This window comes from Mytilus trossulus, chromosome 5 (assembly GCF_036588685.1).
Source record: "Mytilus trossulus isolate FHL-02 chromosome 5, PNRI_Mtr1.1.1.hap1, whole genome shotgun sequence".
Classification (NCBI taxonomy): Eukaryota; Metazoa; Mollusca; class Bivalvia; order Mytilida; family Mytilidae; genus Mytilus; species Mytilus trossulus.
Window position 1 is genome coordinate 49,214,653 of NC_086377.1, and position 16,379 is coordinate 49,231,031.

At 31.3% G+C, this 16,379-nt stretch overlaps 1 protein-coding gene and 2 long non-coding RNA genes across 3 annotated transcripts; all 3 read right to left on the minus strand.

Annotated features, from left to right (window-relative positions):
- Window positions 1–3,074: 3,074 nt before the first annotated feature.
- Window positions 3,075–5,160, minus strand: LOC134719701 (uncharacterized). Its single transcript, XR_010107671.1, has 3 exons — window positions 5,084–5,160; window positions 4,449–4,536; window positions 3,075–3,866 (listed from the first exon to the last, which is right to left on the minus strand). It is a non-coding gene; the product is annotated as an uncharacterized LOC134719701 (long non-coding RNA).
- A 204-nt stretch (window positions 5,161–5,364) lies between these two features.
- Window positions 5,365–6,654, minus strand: LOC134719702 (uncharacterized). Its single transcript, XR_010107672.1, has 3 exons — window positions 6,610–6,654; window positions 6,151–6,252; window positions 5,365–5,438 (listed from the first exon to the last, which is right to left on the minus strand). It is a non-coding gene; the product is annotated as an uncharacterized LOC134719702 (long non-coding RNA).
- Window positions 6,655–6,675: 21 nt separating this feature from the next.
- Window positions 6,676–14,873, minus strand: LOC134718033 (uncharacterized). Its single transcript, XM_063580535.1, has 8 exons — window positions 14,592–14,873; window positions 13,287–13,407; window positions 11,560–11,643; window positions 10,483–10,614; window positions 10,115–10,246; window positions 8,407–9,175; window positions 7,412–7,489; window positions 6,676–6,931 (listed from the first exon to the last, which is right to left on the minus strand). Exons 1-8 carry the CDS (start codon window positions 14,712–14,714, stop codon window positions 6,823–6,825), a joined length of 1,548 nt encoding a protein of 515 aa, XP_063436605.1. The 5' UTR covers window positions 14,715–14,873; the 3' UTR covers window positions 6,676–6,822.
- Between the last annotated feature and the right edge of the window lie 1,506 nt (window positions 14,874–16,379).

Here is a 16,379-nt window from a genome sequence, read left to right on the forward strand (position 1 = left end):
AAGTTTTCCAGATACCTAAAATGATATAAATCTTATATATTTTCATTCATATTTTTAGTACTTTTATTTCAAATCTTTCACCAAAAAAAAATTTCATAGCTACTGCCTTTTTTAGATAATCATTACAAATATAAAAATTAATTCTAAATTAATTTTACAAAGACACATTATTTTTAATGTTTGTTTGAGGCTCCCATGTTGGTTTAGTAAAGCCTTCCCATTTGATCAGGGCTTCTGTTTTCCCTTTTCTCACACGGGTTTTCAACACATTTTCGATGGCAAACAGTTCATCTGAGGATAAAAGAAATTATAAATTATTATCAAGAAAAGACAAATATAAAAAAGAGGATAAAAGAAATTATAAATTATTATCAAGAAAAGACAAATATAAATAACAAGGCAAACAGGTTAAAAAAATAACTTAATGGTTAGTTTATTGTATTAAACTTTTATTCATATACTTGTTTTAGAGAAAACTCATATATATTTTTTATTATAAAATTCTAAATTATTATCTTCCATCAGGTATTTGTTCTGAGATTCACAGACCACAGTATGCATGATATCCCAAGTAAAAAAAAGTGTTTTCAATGCCTGCTTTTGTTAATTGTTTGTCAATGTAAATATGCTAGATGTCAGTCATCAGAAGGTTATCACAGACTTTAATTAGAAGACCTGTTTTCCAGATTGAGATTTTATTATAGTATCACCACATACAAACATAACATATTGACATAGTAACATATAAAACATATAAAACATTTGCATTGTATGCACCAATCAAAAAAGATTTATGAGAGACTGTTTAAGACAAGTTTATATATACATACATTTAAATACATAACATCATATAAAATGAACACAATTCAAACTAAAACAATTTTCTTTCTTCATAGAACTATTGATATAAAATACTATTTCTTTGTATTAAAATACTGTTGCAGGTTTTGGCAACTATATGCGAAACATTTTCATTCTTAAATAAAAATATATTTTTTTCATCATCTGATAAAAGATTAAAATGTTCATCAAAATTTAAAGCTTCGTTTATCATTATTTGTCTTTTATTTTTTCAGAGGAGAAGATTTTTTAAAGTTACCAAACATGATGAACTAATTCAGTAAAATTGTCTTTAAAGGGCAATAACTCTATAAGAAGACATTTGTTAAGTAAAATTAATTTAAAACTAAAAAGATAAAAACCTTCTGTAGGGTTAACCAACTCTTGTGTTGATTCATCTAATAAGAGAGGACTTAACATCTCCACATCTTCTGATGATAACTCTGCACCTATATGAAGATGTAACAATTAATATTATATTTATACATCATAATGAATAGATATATATTTATTGTAATCAAATGGACCAACTGAGATACTTATCCAGCAGCCACTTTCATATTCATTTTAAATTTATAATTTTCAAGAGTTATTTAATTCTAAACCTGAATGGCTTAAGGAAAATTGCTACATTTCAAAATAAAAGGTTTTCATAATAATGTTTTATTGATAGAGGATAAATAAGGGATTGTCAAGAATGTGTCAATAGTACACAGATGCCCCACTCGCACTATTATTTCCTTGTTCAGTGGACCGTGAAATTGGGGTCAAAACGCTAATTTTGCATTAAAATTAGAAAGATCATATCATAGGGAACATGTGTGCTAAGTTTCAAGTTGATTGGACTTCAACTTCATAAAAAACTACCTTGACCAAACACTTTAACCTGATGAACGAATGGACGGACGGACGAACGAACGGACGAACGAATGAACGGACGCACAGACCAGAAAACATAATGCCCCTCTACTATTGTAGGTGGGGCATAAAAAAGAAGTAGTCTATAGTCTGCAGTTTAAGTTTTTATACGACCGCAAATTTTGAAAAAATTTTCGTCGTATATTGCTATCACGTTGGCGTCGTCGTCGTCGTCGTCGTCGTCCGAATACTTTTAGTTTTCGCACTCTAACTTTAGTAAAAGTGAATAGAAATCTATGAAATTTTAACACAAGGTTTATGACCATAAAAGGAAGGCTGGTATTGATTTTGGGAGTTTTGGTCCCAACATTTTAGGAATAAGGGGCCAAAAAGGGCCCAAATAAGCATGTTCTTAGTTTTCGCACTATAACTAACTGAATCCATTTCTAAAAGGGAAAATGCATTCTTTTCCTCTTTGATACATGTCAACCATTATACTTGCATGTACTAGTTAAAATACCAATGCAGATCGACATATATAACTGACTTCATTGCAAAGTTTGAATAATTTTGAAAATTATAACACCCATACCATTGATATATCACTAGCAGTGACATTGAAATTTCCCCCAATTATTTTTTGATAAATTATAACAGTTTTGTCTTACAGAATTGGAATAATTTTAGATCGATGTATACATATTTTGGTCATTGGACCAGAATATAAAAAATATCGGGTTAGTTCTCAATTTGAATAAATCTGGTATGGCTGAATCCATGCATGAACCCATCATTTCAAAACAACACAACGAACTGTTATTTGTATTTACTTGCGTAAAACTGTTTATCCTTGAAGAAGTCTGGTCTTGAGACCAAAAACAGAAACACTTTAGACATTAGGCGTCAGTGCTAAGTTGTTTATATTTAATTAATTTAAACAATAAAATGTTACATTCATGCAGATGATAGCGCTATTGTCCAACAGATTTTGGTCTAAAGACCAACTAAATGAATGATATCAAATAAAATAGTATCAATCTTATTTTTCTGGTTCTTAGACCAAGAACAAAATTGAATGTAAAATATAATGCGTATAACACTTTTTGGTTCTTAGACCAAGAACAAAATTGAATGTAAAATATAATGCGTATATTGCTTTTTGGTTCTTAGACCAAGAACAACGTGAAAATGTTACTCTAATCACAATTGTTCATAGACTAAAAAGGTACATACAGTATATATACATAATCAACCGGTAACATTTTGTTTTCAAATATTCAATAAGAGAAAGTGGTATGATTGCGAGTGAGAATACTCTCCGCAAGGGACCAAATGACATAAAAAAAGCTATAGGTTTTCTGTGACATACGGCCTTTTAAAAAGAGCAAAATCCTTACCGAACCTTCAACAATAAAAAGCCCCGAAATGATGCATATTTCTGGTAAAGAAAAACGTGTACCATACAAGTCAAAGTATTTATTTAAAGATGAATTTCATATAAATGTTTCTGTTTTTAGATCTATATTAATTGATTACAGTGAAATTGCATATTACTTTGGAACACTTTATTTGAAATTAGATTTATTTTTCTAACGATTTTGTGAACCGTGTGTATCTGTCTTTAATATTGAAATATACGTTGTAGGTACTAATTCGCTTCACCTAAAATGGTAGAAAACTTCAAGTCAATGATATTAACTATCATTTATCCATTAAACATCACTACCCAACTTAAAATGCAATTAATAAGGTTAATGAATCAAAAGTTAAACGTTTATTATTGGTATATTCTATTGCTTTCTTTTTTTTCGCAAATTTCTGGTGTTAAAGTAAATGATAAAGAAATCCACAAATTTGTCACAGTGACTGCTGTACTTCCTTACGCAGAGTAGCTATATGATTATTTCTATGACAATTATTAACAACTACGCAATATCTACAACATTTTTTTTTATATTATTTCTATAGGGACAACAATAATAATTATAAAAAAACACATGTTCGTCAAATATTTCTCCTCTTTGGCTAGCATCATAGTTATCCTCCAATGATGGTCATTCTCCTTTGTTTCAGCAAATCTGTCTATTCTGTAGATATCTTTTCTGCTCTTACATATTTCAAAGGGAGATCTTTGACAAATTTATCAAGATCGTACTTTACTTCATAGCCTGTAAAAAAAATCAATTTATTTTTAAAAGATCTGAGTATTAATGAATAATAAATTGTGGACTAATTTTGCTTGAATGTTGAAACTATAATGATACTAGTAAAGAGTAACTGACTTCGATCAAGTAGTGGTGACAAGCCTTAAAAAGTACGTCCATCGGAAAATAGTACAAACATGTTCAGGACGATGCAACGCCTAAAAGTAGTACTTTGGAAAAAATCCATATTACAGTAAATTTGATACATGGCGTTCAGTTTGCAAACAGATTTAAAACAAAGTTCATAAGTAAAACAATTTATTGAAATAAATATATACCGAAACGATAGTTTAGTACAAGTACTGTTCTGTAAAAATAAACGCCAAGTCTTTTTTTGTTGAATTGCTTCATCAGGATTGCTACCATGATTTGGAGAATTTTATTAATATGATTATTTTTCAACTTACATACATTTTGTACATGTGTTGATTGAGTACAAACATTTCCACTTTAATTTCTTTATACGACAGAATTATTTTGTACAGTCTGATATAATATCTGATAACACTTGTCCTCTAAATTTTGTTTTAATAAAACAGTACTTACCTTTTCCTGTCTTCATCAGTATTTTTGCAGTGTACCAACACTTGTCTGGATACCAAAATGCTTCAACAGACGTACCAACTTCAAATTCCTATAACATAAATGAAAAATAAGCATCTTACAACTGCACAAAACATATGATAGAGTTTATACCACACCGTGTATTTCTTCGTGTCTAGACCAGAAAGATTGACAAGGTTTAAAGACATGGCCGACTGGGCTCCACCTATCTAGCAGTTAAACTCGTCCTAAAAGTAGGTTAAAAAAGCGTACTACATGTATTGTCGTAATCTGTAAACCTTTTAGCAAATCTTCCCCTCTGAAATTATATTGCCAGATTTATCTAAATTCGACAATACTCATCATTGGAATATTTTGTTTTAAAAAAATTTATGATCCAACCTGCCAACTAATATGGCCCACATGGCTCAAAAAGATTTGGAGTAAAGCACAAGTTTTGAGAACTTTTTTTTCAAAATTGCTCTGGATAGAAAACATTCTTGGAGAAACAGAAATGTCCAGAATGTTCAAATTTGCCCACTGTCTATTTACGCCAATACTGTCACAGCCAGAATTATTCTGTAATCGGAGATTTTGTTATAATTGTTTGTACACCTTTTTTTTATTCTTTTATTTACCTTTGAACTCATCCTTCTTTTCTTCTTGTTTAAAGTGTCACTGCAGTCATTTTTCAGTTTTTGTTTTGGAGTCGAGAGCACAAGTTTTGAGAACTTTTTTTTCAAAATTGCTCTGGATAGAAAACATTCTTGGAGAGACAGAAATGTCCAGAATGTTCAAATTTGCCCACTGTCTATTTACGCCAATACTGTCACAGCCAGAATTATTCTGTAATCGGAGATTTTGTTATAATTGTTTGTACACCTTTTTTTTTATTCTTTTATTTACCTTTGAACTCATCCTTCTTTTCTTGTTTAAAGTGTCACTGCAGTCATTTTTCAGTTTTTGTTTTGGAGCCGAGACTCTATCAGATACCTGTAAATATATAAAAATATGTTATGTATATCTTTTTAAGAGACTTTAAGAAAAGAGTTCTAATGACAATGGCACGTCACAGACAGTTACAGTAATATGTAGTCATAAACAGCAAACAAATTTAATATACAAATCTATATTGAAAAACTTAACGTACACTTGACATACTAGACTGATATACATAATAGTCAACAAACTTGACGATACACACGTTGGAACTAAAATTTACAATAAACTAGAATGAAAAGGAAAAACTAAAATTATCCAATGAAAATCAATCATTTGTAAATGAAATGCATATGAATAATGGAATCTGACCAAATAAAAAAAAAGAGAAATTATGAATACAGGGGTCAAAATTATTTTGTAACTTGCAACGAAAGCAGAACTACAAGTGTACGAAGCTCAACAAATCTTCCCGATTTTAAGTTAATTACGTACACTCAGATCAACAAAGTTAATATCGTTTGTTGAACAAACAAAAAATGTCTTATTGTAAAAAAGAATGGGTGACATGATTGCCAATGATACCAAATGACACAGAAATTAACAGCTATAGGTCACCGCACGGCCTACTATCGTTAGCAAAACGCATACCACATAGTCAGCTATATACAAGTCCCCGAAAAGACAAATGAAAAACAATTAACAAAGAATTAAAGGACATTTTTTTTATTGTTAGGTAAATATATACGTAGGTTATAAAACTTACAATAGAGTAGTTTACTTGGCTTGTGTGTTTTTCAGTATGTTGACATCTAATAGATTCTTCAAATTCCTGAACTTTCTTTTCTAAACAAGCTTTTGCTTCTTCCTGTAAAAACATCATTGTTTTCAGAGTTTGCGTATTGAGAACATTTAAAGAAGCACTATTTTATTATTATGTTTAAAACAGGTACATAACATGCAAGATGTTTATTGTATAAACCATTTTTCTTTGTTGTCTCTCGTATTTATTCTAAGCTGATAAATATGTTTGATTAATTATGTAATGCAAGATAAAGATCAGCAGACTGTATGGTCAATTGAACAAATCTTTATGCATCATTAATGTGATCTTATAACTATCGTAAGTCTGTTTCAGAATATTATTCCACATATCATCAACAAAATAATAAGCGTTTTGTCTAAAGGGCTATTACAGCCCTATAAAACAGAATATTCAACTTACCAATTTATTGTACATTTCTTCTAGGGTTTGGTATTTTGTTTTTTCAACTTGTAGCAGATTACTAGATTTTTCAACTTGTAGCAGATTACTAGATTTTTCATTTTTATCAATCTGCTTATCCAAGACAACTTTGAGTTCAGTCTCTGATCTCCTCAATTGCTGTAATTTAATTTCAAGTGCGCTGCATTTTTTCCTTTCTTGATTCAACAATGTCTAGAAGTCCTTTGTTTCCTTTTGTTCTTCTGTCAACTTTGATTTTAATGTTGATGAAGTAGTTGACAATTTTTCTCTTTCGGTAGTCAGTTGTTTTATTTTACACTCACTAGATAAATATAATAAAATTACTCAATTATTTAATGGGTAAATTCAAATCGACAAAGAAACATTTTAAATGCTTGCCATGAAGAAGAAGTGAACTATTCCCTTATTACAGTTAAACCAGCTTGCAACAGAAATTTGCGAGTCTAGTATTTAATATTAAAAAATTTCATCAACAAATTAAAACATTAAAATTTAAAAAAAAAATATCTCTTAACAGTAATTAACAAAACGGTAGTTTTGGAATAATATCGTAAACAAAAACAAATCAAAATGGCAGTTTTGTGCCGCCAGCCATGCAGTAGGGATTTATGATTTATATGCGCGTTCGGAAATGCACCAAATGATGTTCAAACATTAAAGTACGCAATCATATAAATCAATGACATTTGGAAATCCCGTGAAATGATAAAATTCAGAAAAAAATTGTCAGAAATGGAGGCATGAAACTTATTCTGTATGTTCGTTTAAAGTGCTAAAATACCTTTCATTGATCTTTCTGTCAACATCTGACGGATCTGCTTTTGTTTTCCCAGTTGTTTTCTTTCGATCTGAACTAACACTACAAAATAAATCCAGTGATATCATCAAAGTTAGTAACTTCAATACTGATATAAGTACAGTGCGAGCTTTTTTCTGTAATATTTCAATATACCGGGTTTTTTTTTAAATGAAAGGTGGGCTTATTACCAAAAATATCGATGCGATCTATGAAATTGCACTTTTTATACATTAAGAAAAAAACAAAAAAAACATAAGTTTACAAAATTACAAGACTGCAGTCTACATCAACCACCAAATACACGACCTATCGAAAAGGTTGACGAGATGAATTTGCGATTGACATTTCATAAATACATTTTTTGTTTGTGATTTCGATAAAACGAAAGATCTTTGGTAGTCTTTGTGTAACTTATTCACAAAATGTATATAATGGACAATTAAGAGCTTGACAAATTGCATGGCGACTGCCTATATTTGTAAGGCTATATGTTGTCTCTAGATAGTTTTAGTTTATATGTGTCGTTTGGTTGCTGTCTCTCATAAAATTGCCTGCACATTTCCTTTATTCTTGTCTAAGCGTTTATTAGGTATTTTTTTGTGTTTTGTTTTCGTGAACAATTTTATAGGTGATAAATCTTTGAAAACTGGTGTGTACATTCCTTTTTTCATAATTTATTTTTGATATCATAATATTACAAATGAATTTCCTTACTGAGGTCGATGAAATGCTCCAATTTTTCCTTAAACTGTGAATTAAATTACGAAAGTCACAGTTCTTTTTTTTTTAATAACATTCCCGATATAACGTAAATGTTTGCTGAATGCCTTTTGAAGCATAATTTACAAACCAAGAAATGAACAATTAATAGTAAGGAAGTATCGTTCATTTACAAATATAAAATCAACATTTAAGAAAATCATATAATGCAGTGAATTTGTTTTACAGTACACACGTCATGATTTGCATTTATTTACCTTTCTACTTCTCTCTTAAATACTCTCCAGTCTTTTGTCTGTAATGTTTCTTCCAAAATATGTATTTGGTTATCAATAGAAAGCATTGAAAAATCTCTCAACTGTGTAACCTTTAAAGATCCTCTTGGAGTATTTCTAATTTCATTCATTTCGAAAGCGGAACAGAATTCTAAAAATTTTCTCCATACTGAATCCTTTGATTTTGCAATTTTTAAAACAATTTTGTACTTGTTATGAAATTCTTCCGCCTTTCTGTCCATCCCTAGATTGGTACATAAAATATCTTTCCATTGCTTTACTTCACTATTTTGCATGCAGCTAAAATCTGTATCTCCTACTATTTTTGTTGCTTCTTTTCGAAACACCTTTACTAAATAAACAAAACTTGTCGGTTTTCCTATTGTATTAGATGCATTGTGTTCATATCCTAATTGTAGCGCCAACTCGTCTGGTAATTTGTTGTATAACCGACATGTTACCATGCTAATAGGTTTGGTTTGGCTTGCGAATAAACATTGTAGCGCATGTCTTGTATGATTACCACCTAAAGTTTCAACTGCTACTTTGCCAGGTTCTTGAAGAAGCTTTGACAAATTATCTATATTAGTAGTAACATCGCTGACAATGTTGCCAATGAGAATTGTATGACACATTTGCTGATTTTCATAAAATTGTTTTAGACAGTGAGCATGTTTTGTGTCCAGATTTCCAAAACAGCGATCATCGGCAGGTGTAACTAAGTTCTGAATATGTACCTTTAATGTGTCTCCTAAAAGTAAACAAATGCTATCATTTTAGAATGGAAAATCAGCAATTCAAAATATACAAAAAGATATGTTGTTCAGTTAATGAGAAAGTGTTTGAACATTTGAAATAAAAGTAATATTTCTGAACTTTGATATGGTTACAGTTTCCAGTACCCGTATACGCAATAAGAAAAGACCTCCTCGGTGGTCTTGCTTCTGGAAGCGATCCTTGTAATCGTGTGTTCGATCCCCAAGTTTGTTCAAAACTAAGACTTACCCATTTTTACTTTTTCGTCAAACATGTAACATTTCGTAGTAAAAGAAAAGAACTGAGAAGTACTGGGTTAAAACACAATTTAGCATGCTATCTAGTACAATATATGAGTGTATTAATAAAACATTAACACTCAATCGCCATTATATGCCCATCATATTTGCCACTGGACGTCACCGTCATCGTAATCGTCATCGTCGACTTAAAAATTAATACCTGCGGCTTCTCCACTGAGAAAATAACAGTCTCCAATGTGTCCTTGTATGATGACTCTTCTTCCGGAGTGTTACATAATGAATAAAGCCTAACGTCTTGGCTGGGCTTGTTGGATAGACACATATAATATAATATTTTCCACTGGACATTTAACATAAATTCAACACATTCACTATTATTTTTTTAAATGGTTATTAAACAAAAACAGCAACTAGAGAACAAATATATTACGCGATGTCAAAAAAACAGACAAGTATAAAAAAAAAGAAGATGTGATATGATAACCAATGAGACAATCCCTCACAAGAGACCAAATGACACAAATTAACAACTATAGGTCACCATAATACGGCCTTCAACAATGAGCAAAGCCAATACAACATTTGGTCAGCTATAAAAGTTAAGATTAAAAGACACTATACTTCATACCATGAGTAGCACCTATTAAGAGAATGAAGATGGTATATCATACCTATTAAATAATCGTCCAAAATTGACTGCTCCACTGTAACTGGTGTGCTATCGGAAACGTCTTCTTTATTCATATGCGCTTCAGTGCAAGAACTCATGCTACGTTCTAGAATATCTTCAACTGTCGATGCATCTGTTGCAAAAATAAAATATACATAGCATTTTCGCATCGTAATTATGTTTTTTATTCAAATAGTAAATAATTTTCATTAACATGTTTTACTTGGTCTCTTCCAGTTTTATTGTAAAATCATATATATATTAAGTGGAATATATTGTATATTACTTGCATACCTATTTTAATTACACATGACTATTATTACGACGCAGCAGATCAATTGTTTGCAAGAAGGAGGATTAAAAAAATACCTTCAGAACTGTCCATTGGTGACAATAATTTCGTGTGGACTGGTGACATACGCGTCGAGGATTTTCTTTGCACATTATCCAATGTGTTTACGTTGTCGTCAGTCCTGGTTAAATCCTCCCCTCCCGGTACATCTATTCACAGAAAAAAGGCAATATCTTGAATTAGATTTTTCGTATTTGTCACAACAATAGAATGGAACTTTACAAACACAATTATTATATGTTAATTTTAATGTATGTTTTGTAAAAAAAAAATCTTCCAATTTCTTGTATCATTTTTTGTACGGATACTCGAACAAAATCGTAACGTTCGCGCCATGCATGTTTTATGCTTTAGAACTAAGTTCAACGAATAAAATTGACCACATGACCCATATTATGATTCAGTGAATAGAAATAAAAACTCTTAATAATAACAGAAACAAAACCAATCTCTGTTGCAAGAAGTCGATGTGGCAGGAAAACTGGCAATTCTGGTACGATAAGGCCTGTTTTTGGCCCCCCTATTTTCTCATTTCTTAAATTCTGTTTCGGAAAGCTACGTCTTATGTTAGAATAGTCCCTGAGATTTGAATGTTTGTTTGGGTGAACTTCAAAACCACTAATATTAGCAACTGGGTGAGGTAAGTTGGTAAACTTCCTTTCATAATTCAAATATTGTAATTATCATTCATTTTGCAGGTGTTCCGTGCGCCAACGTGACACATGATTTTTTTTTATTCAAATGTCATGTCATAAGAACAGTTTTAGCTGTCTAAATTGCCATTATTTTCTCCGTGTCACGCCGGTGCGTGTTCAATTTTTTAAAGAAAAAATGACAATGGAAAAAAATAGGGGGTCAAAAGACCTTTTGTCCGTATAGACGGCCTGTCCATTATTATTGAATATTTTACGGATACAGCATTTCAATTGCAAGTTTTACACAGCTCATAATTCCATAACTGCATTTTTATTACATTCCATTTATATTCAATCTGTTTTTTTTCTCATATTTATGGATTAGTTTATATTTTTAGTAACTTGTTTTCACGAAAGCGTGTGTAAATATCAAATATGTATTAAAAGAATCACATCTACCTGAAATATTCATATTAACTTGGTTCTTCGACTGATCGATGTTATCTGTTGAAGATGTCTGTAGCTGATAATTATCTACGTTTGCTGTAAAAGTTATGTACATATTGTAGTTAAAACTTGTTTGCTACAGTTATATTCTTCAGTAAAAAAAAGACAATTCGAATTGGACAAGTAAACATAGAAAAGCACTCACACGCACACTACTAGTACATTGCAGTAGGCAAAGACAACCAATATCCCACCCCTTTTGCCTTTTTCTTTACCCCTCCTATCACGAAATAAAACACATACAAACACTTAACGAATATACCAATACAAGTTCATTGATATTATCTAGCCAAGAAAGTGCCTCCGTTGAAGCTTTGCAAACATTCCATAGAGCAATTATACGGATGATTAACATTGACAATTTGGTCACGTACCAGCAGTTCATTAATTAATTTGTTGAATAAAATCAAATTTTTAACCACAAGTACTATTGGGTGCCGTATCAGGTCCAGTGGAGTATTGAGCAAGGATTACTAGTCATGGAAATAAGCTGTTATCAATGTTTGTTCATGGTAGTCATTTTCTAAAAACAATTTCATCATCTTGGCATCGCAACAAAGTCAATGTTTAAAATATATACGACAAAAACTTAAGCCTTCGTTCGATTAAGGATGTTAGCTTCTCTTTTTGATAATAACTAGCTTTTTAATCAACTGGTATATATTGATATTATATAAATAACTGAACATAGGCTAAAAAGCAGGAAAAAATAATAGGTCCGCGACTTTGTTTTTAAACTATAATCAATTGAAAATTTGGCGGGAAATGATTCTCTCTTAGAATGCTCACACATTTAAAATTTTGGTACCTTTTTTCTTTCAAACACTTTGAAAAAATAACAAGAATTGTATTAGATTTTAATGAATGACTAGTTTAACTATATGTAATTACAAGAATGTGTCCAAAGTACACGGATGCCCCACTCGGCACTATCATTTTCCATGTTCAATGGACCATGAAATTGGATAAAAAATATAATTAGGCATTAAAATTAGAAAGATGATATGATAAGGAACATGTGTACTACGTTTCAAGTTGATTGGACTTCAACTTCATCAAAAACTACCTTGACCAAAAACTTTAACCTGAAACATGCACCTTCATTTTTTTATATTCAGTGGACCGTAAAATTGGGGTCAACAGTTTAATTTGGTTTAAAAATTAAAAAGATCATATCATAAGGAACATGTGTTCTAAGTTTCAAGTTGATTGGACTTCAACTTCATCAAAAACTACCTTAACCAAAAACTTAAACCTGAAGCGGGACAGACGGACGAATAGAAGGACGAACGAACGGACAGACAGACGGACGAACGAACAGACAGACGGACCAACAAACAGACAGACGGACGAACGGACGCACAGACCAGAAAACATATTGCCCCTCTACTATCGTAGGTGGGGCATAACAATATGAATTAAAAAGTAAGGGTTGGTAGTTTTTTTTTTTTTCGTTGGTACTACATGGAGAAAAGTAGAGGATTCCGAATATCTGACAAAAGGTCAAAATCAAGAGTAGCAGTTGGCAATCCTCGGAGTCGCCGCTACTCTCCTTCTATCTTTAGATGGAGGTACGGATTCGGCCGAGTTGTGACGAATGAAAGAGAAGCCAATATCCATACATATACTATATACTCATGATACAAGAACAACACACAAATTTTAAATACATTTCTCACCTTTCAATGAGTCACATATTTTCATAAAACCTGAACGAGTCTTGACAGCTGGCCCAAAACCAAGACCTTCGCATAAGTTTTTCAAACTATACATTTTCGCTTTTCCAGATTCATATGTAACCTTAAATTATAAGAAAACATCATGTGTTTTGTGAACGTTGACAAGCATTGAACATGAAGCCAACAGTCGTATTTCTGTATTTACGAAAACTAATATACATGTTTTGTATTCAGATATCGCAGATCAAATTTATTCGTTCTTTGTGTAATCATACGTTTTTTGATTGAGTTAAGTCTGCTAATTGATATTTTATCGTATGTTTTTATATGTTGTGATGTTATGCTATTGTTTCAGAAAAAGGGAGAAGGTTTGGGCCCATTAAAACGTTTAATCCCGCTGCAAATGTTTGCACCTGTCCTAAGTCAGGAATCTGATGTACAGTAGTTGTCGTTTGTTTATGTAATATTTACGTGTTTCTCGTTTCTCGTTTTGTTTATATAGATTAGACCGTTGGTTTTCCCGTTTGAATGGTTTTACACTAGTAATTTTGGGGCCCTTTATAGCTTGTTGTTCGGTGTGAGCCAAGGCTCCGTGTTGAAGGCCGTACGTTAACCTATAATGGTTTAATTTTTAAATTGTTATTTGGATGGAGAGTTGTCTCATTGGCACTCACACCACATCTTCCTATATCTATTGGTCGATATTGTGTTAAGTCTAGTCTAAGAATAAAATAAATGTGATTTGTATGACCGTTCCACATTAAAATGACAGTTGGTACTTCACAAGGGTAAATGTAATAAGAATATGCAGCTCATTGATGGATTAACATTTATAAAAGTATACTTCATTTTGAAAACAAGAGTGGAGATATTTGTATAGAGAGATGTACATGATCAACCAATGATTTTGTTTGAAACACTCACATGATGTCAAGGAATTCAAAATATAAATGTACTTGCCCTAACATTTGAAGATGTCATTCAATACAGAAGAAGAAAAGTTTTACTATTTCAGTTTATAGTTTTAGAGTTTCCTATGTTTACAACTCCAAACCAATGTTCTAAGAAACAATAGTATACAAGTAGTTCACTAATTTTGTCAGTGACGTAAGTTAAATGCAACTTTTAATAGAAAGTTATCTACTTTTCTTAAAAGTATCTCTTTACTTTTATGTATTATTTGATTTGGATATTTTTATTTGCTTTGAATACAAGTTTGTTGAGATTGTAGTTTTTCCCGATGGCTTTTCTTATCCACATTTGACCAAATAAAACTGTAAATTACTAAAATGTTTAGATAGTCACCTTGATAATTCCAAAGTCTCTTGTTGTTCCAACATTGTCGATGTCCTCAAAATATCTACCATTTTCCTCTACACAAAGTCTTCCGTTTTCGATTACGATTTTCCATTTCTCTGAACCCGACATTATTGCGTAATATATAAACGTTTGATCTCGATTTAGAAAAAAAAATTAGTGGACTGCTACAATGTACGTCTCACCACTGGTTATATTTAATCGCATTGCGAAGCCACGCCTGCTAGACACGTGCGCATTTTTTACATGTATATTTTTAAACCATGTGTTTCTTACTTTTCAACTAGAACATAATGGACTACTGTATTTTTTTTATCGGCTCTGTGTTTAAACGTGTTGTTATCTGTTCAAACTTTGAATGGTGTCAAGACGAAAATAAGAGAGAACTGCAACCCAGTGTCAGAGGTAAGTCAATTTGAAATATTCATATCTTTAAAAAAAATAAATTAAAAAAAAAATATTAAAATATAGAGGTTCACACATATTTTTACAATGCAAACGTTTTAAATATTCATGATCAAAGACTTCAAGATACATTTGGGTAGTTATTGGCGGTTTTTTTAAACCGAATATATACTGGACAGAAAAAGGGGGGTTTAAGGCGTTCGCTTATATACCTGGTTCGGACACATTCTAAATGTGCCTGTCCCTATTCATGAGCCTGGAATTCAGTGGTAATGTTGTCGTTTGTTGCTGTTTTATTATTTATGTGAGTTTATTAACATATTATTTTTTCTATCCTTATTTTGTTCATACATTACGCCGTTAGTTTTCTCGTTTGTGTCTTGTTGAAGGCCGTATGGTGACATATAGTGGTAAATGTCTGTGTAATTTGGTCTCTTGCAGAGAATTGCCTTTTTGTAATCATATCGTTTTTCTTTTATTACATTTATTGTTGTGATTATATCTTTCACTCCTTTTTAAAAGAATTTAACATATCAAATGCAGATCGATCATATATATGACTTTTCTTTGGGTATGCTTTAACATTAAGATAAGGGAAAATTGGTGGATCTTATTAACCTATAATAAATCAGATAAGAGAAAGGTTAATCTGGTATTTTTGAGGATAAACATCGATTTGCTAGTTAGACGTGGGTAGCAAGACTAAAATGTTTCCTTTTTTTTTTTTTTTTTTTTTTTATATATATACAAAATTTCTCTCCTGGAAACTGCACATGTTTGTACCTTCCTATCCTAAGCTGAGCTTGTTTTTAGTCACGGGACTGATATCAAATGATACATTTTAAAAGTATGGGGTCAGGAGCGGACATCTAATAAAAAAACACTTAGACAAGTTTATCGAGTTATGATTTTTTTCACAAAACAGACTTTAATATAATCCTGTTAATAGTAACGTATTAATCCTCCTAAATGTTACATGTATAATTGGAGATCTAATCGCATTACATGTAAGTGTTTTCTTGCTTTGATGATTTGATCGCGAGTAAGATTTTTCGAATAGATCGGAATACTTAGTATACATACATTACTTTTACGGCAATTTTCACCACGGGGCGCAGCTTCTGTAACATTTTATTCGGACATTGCATAACTTAAAAGCTACGATCTACACATTTAGTGGGATTAAGTCTGAAGCAGTGGTGATTGTTTCTTTGCTATTTGTTTTAGCTACTGTAACAACTGTTTAATAAGCCTATATAATATTGTATGAATAAAGCAAGACGACAACTCTAAATAAAAAAATAATAAAAAAAAAGTAATTTATACAGACCTACAGTTACTTTGTGTTCTTGTTTTGTTTATTCCAGCACA

What these genes read in the sequence shown, in the direction of transcription:
- LOC134718033 (XM_063580535.1), bottom strand. Translation starts at nt 14,714, where the DNA reads ATGTCGGGTTCAGAGAAATGGAAAATCGTAATCGAAAACGGAAGACTT. An exon ending in GAGACTTTGGAATTATCAAG is followed by an intron (nt 13,408 to 14,591) that starts GTGACTATCTAA and finishes TTATAATTTAAG; the next exon opens with GTTACATATGAATCTGGAAA. An exon ending in AGTTAATATGAATATTTCAG is followed by an intron (nt 10,615 to 11,559) that starts GTAGATGTGATT and finishes TTCTGTGAATAG; the next exon opens with ATGTACCGGGAGGGGAGGAT.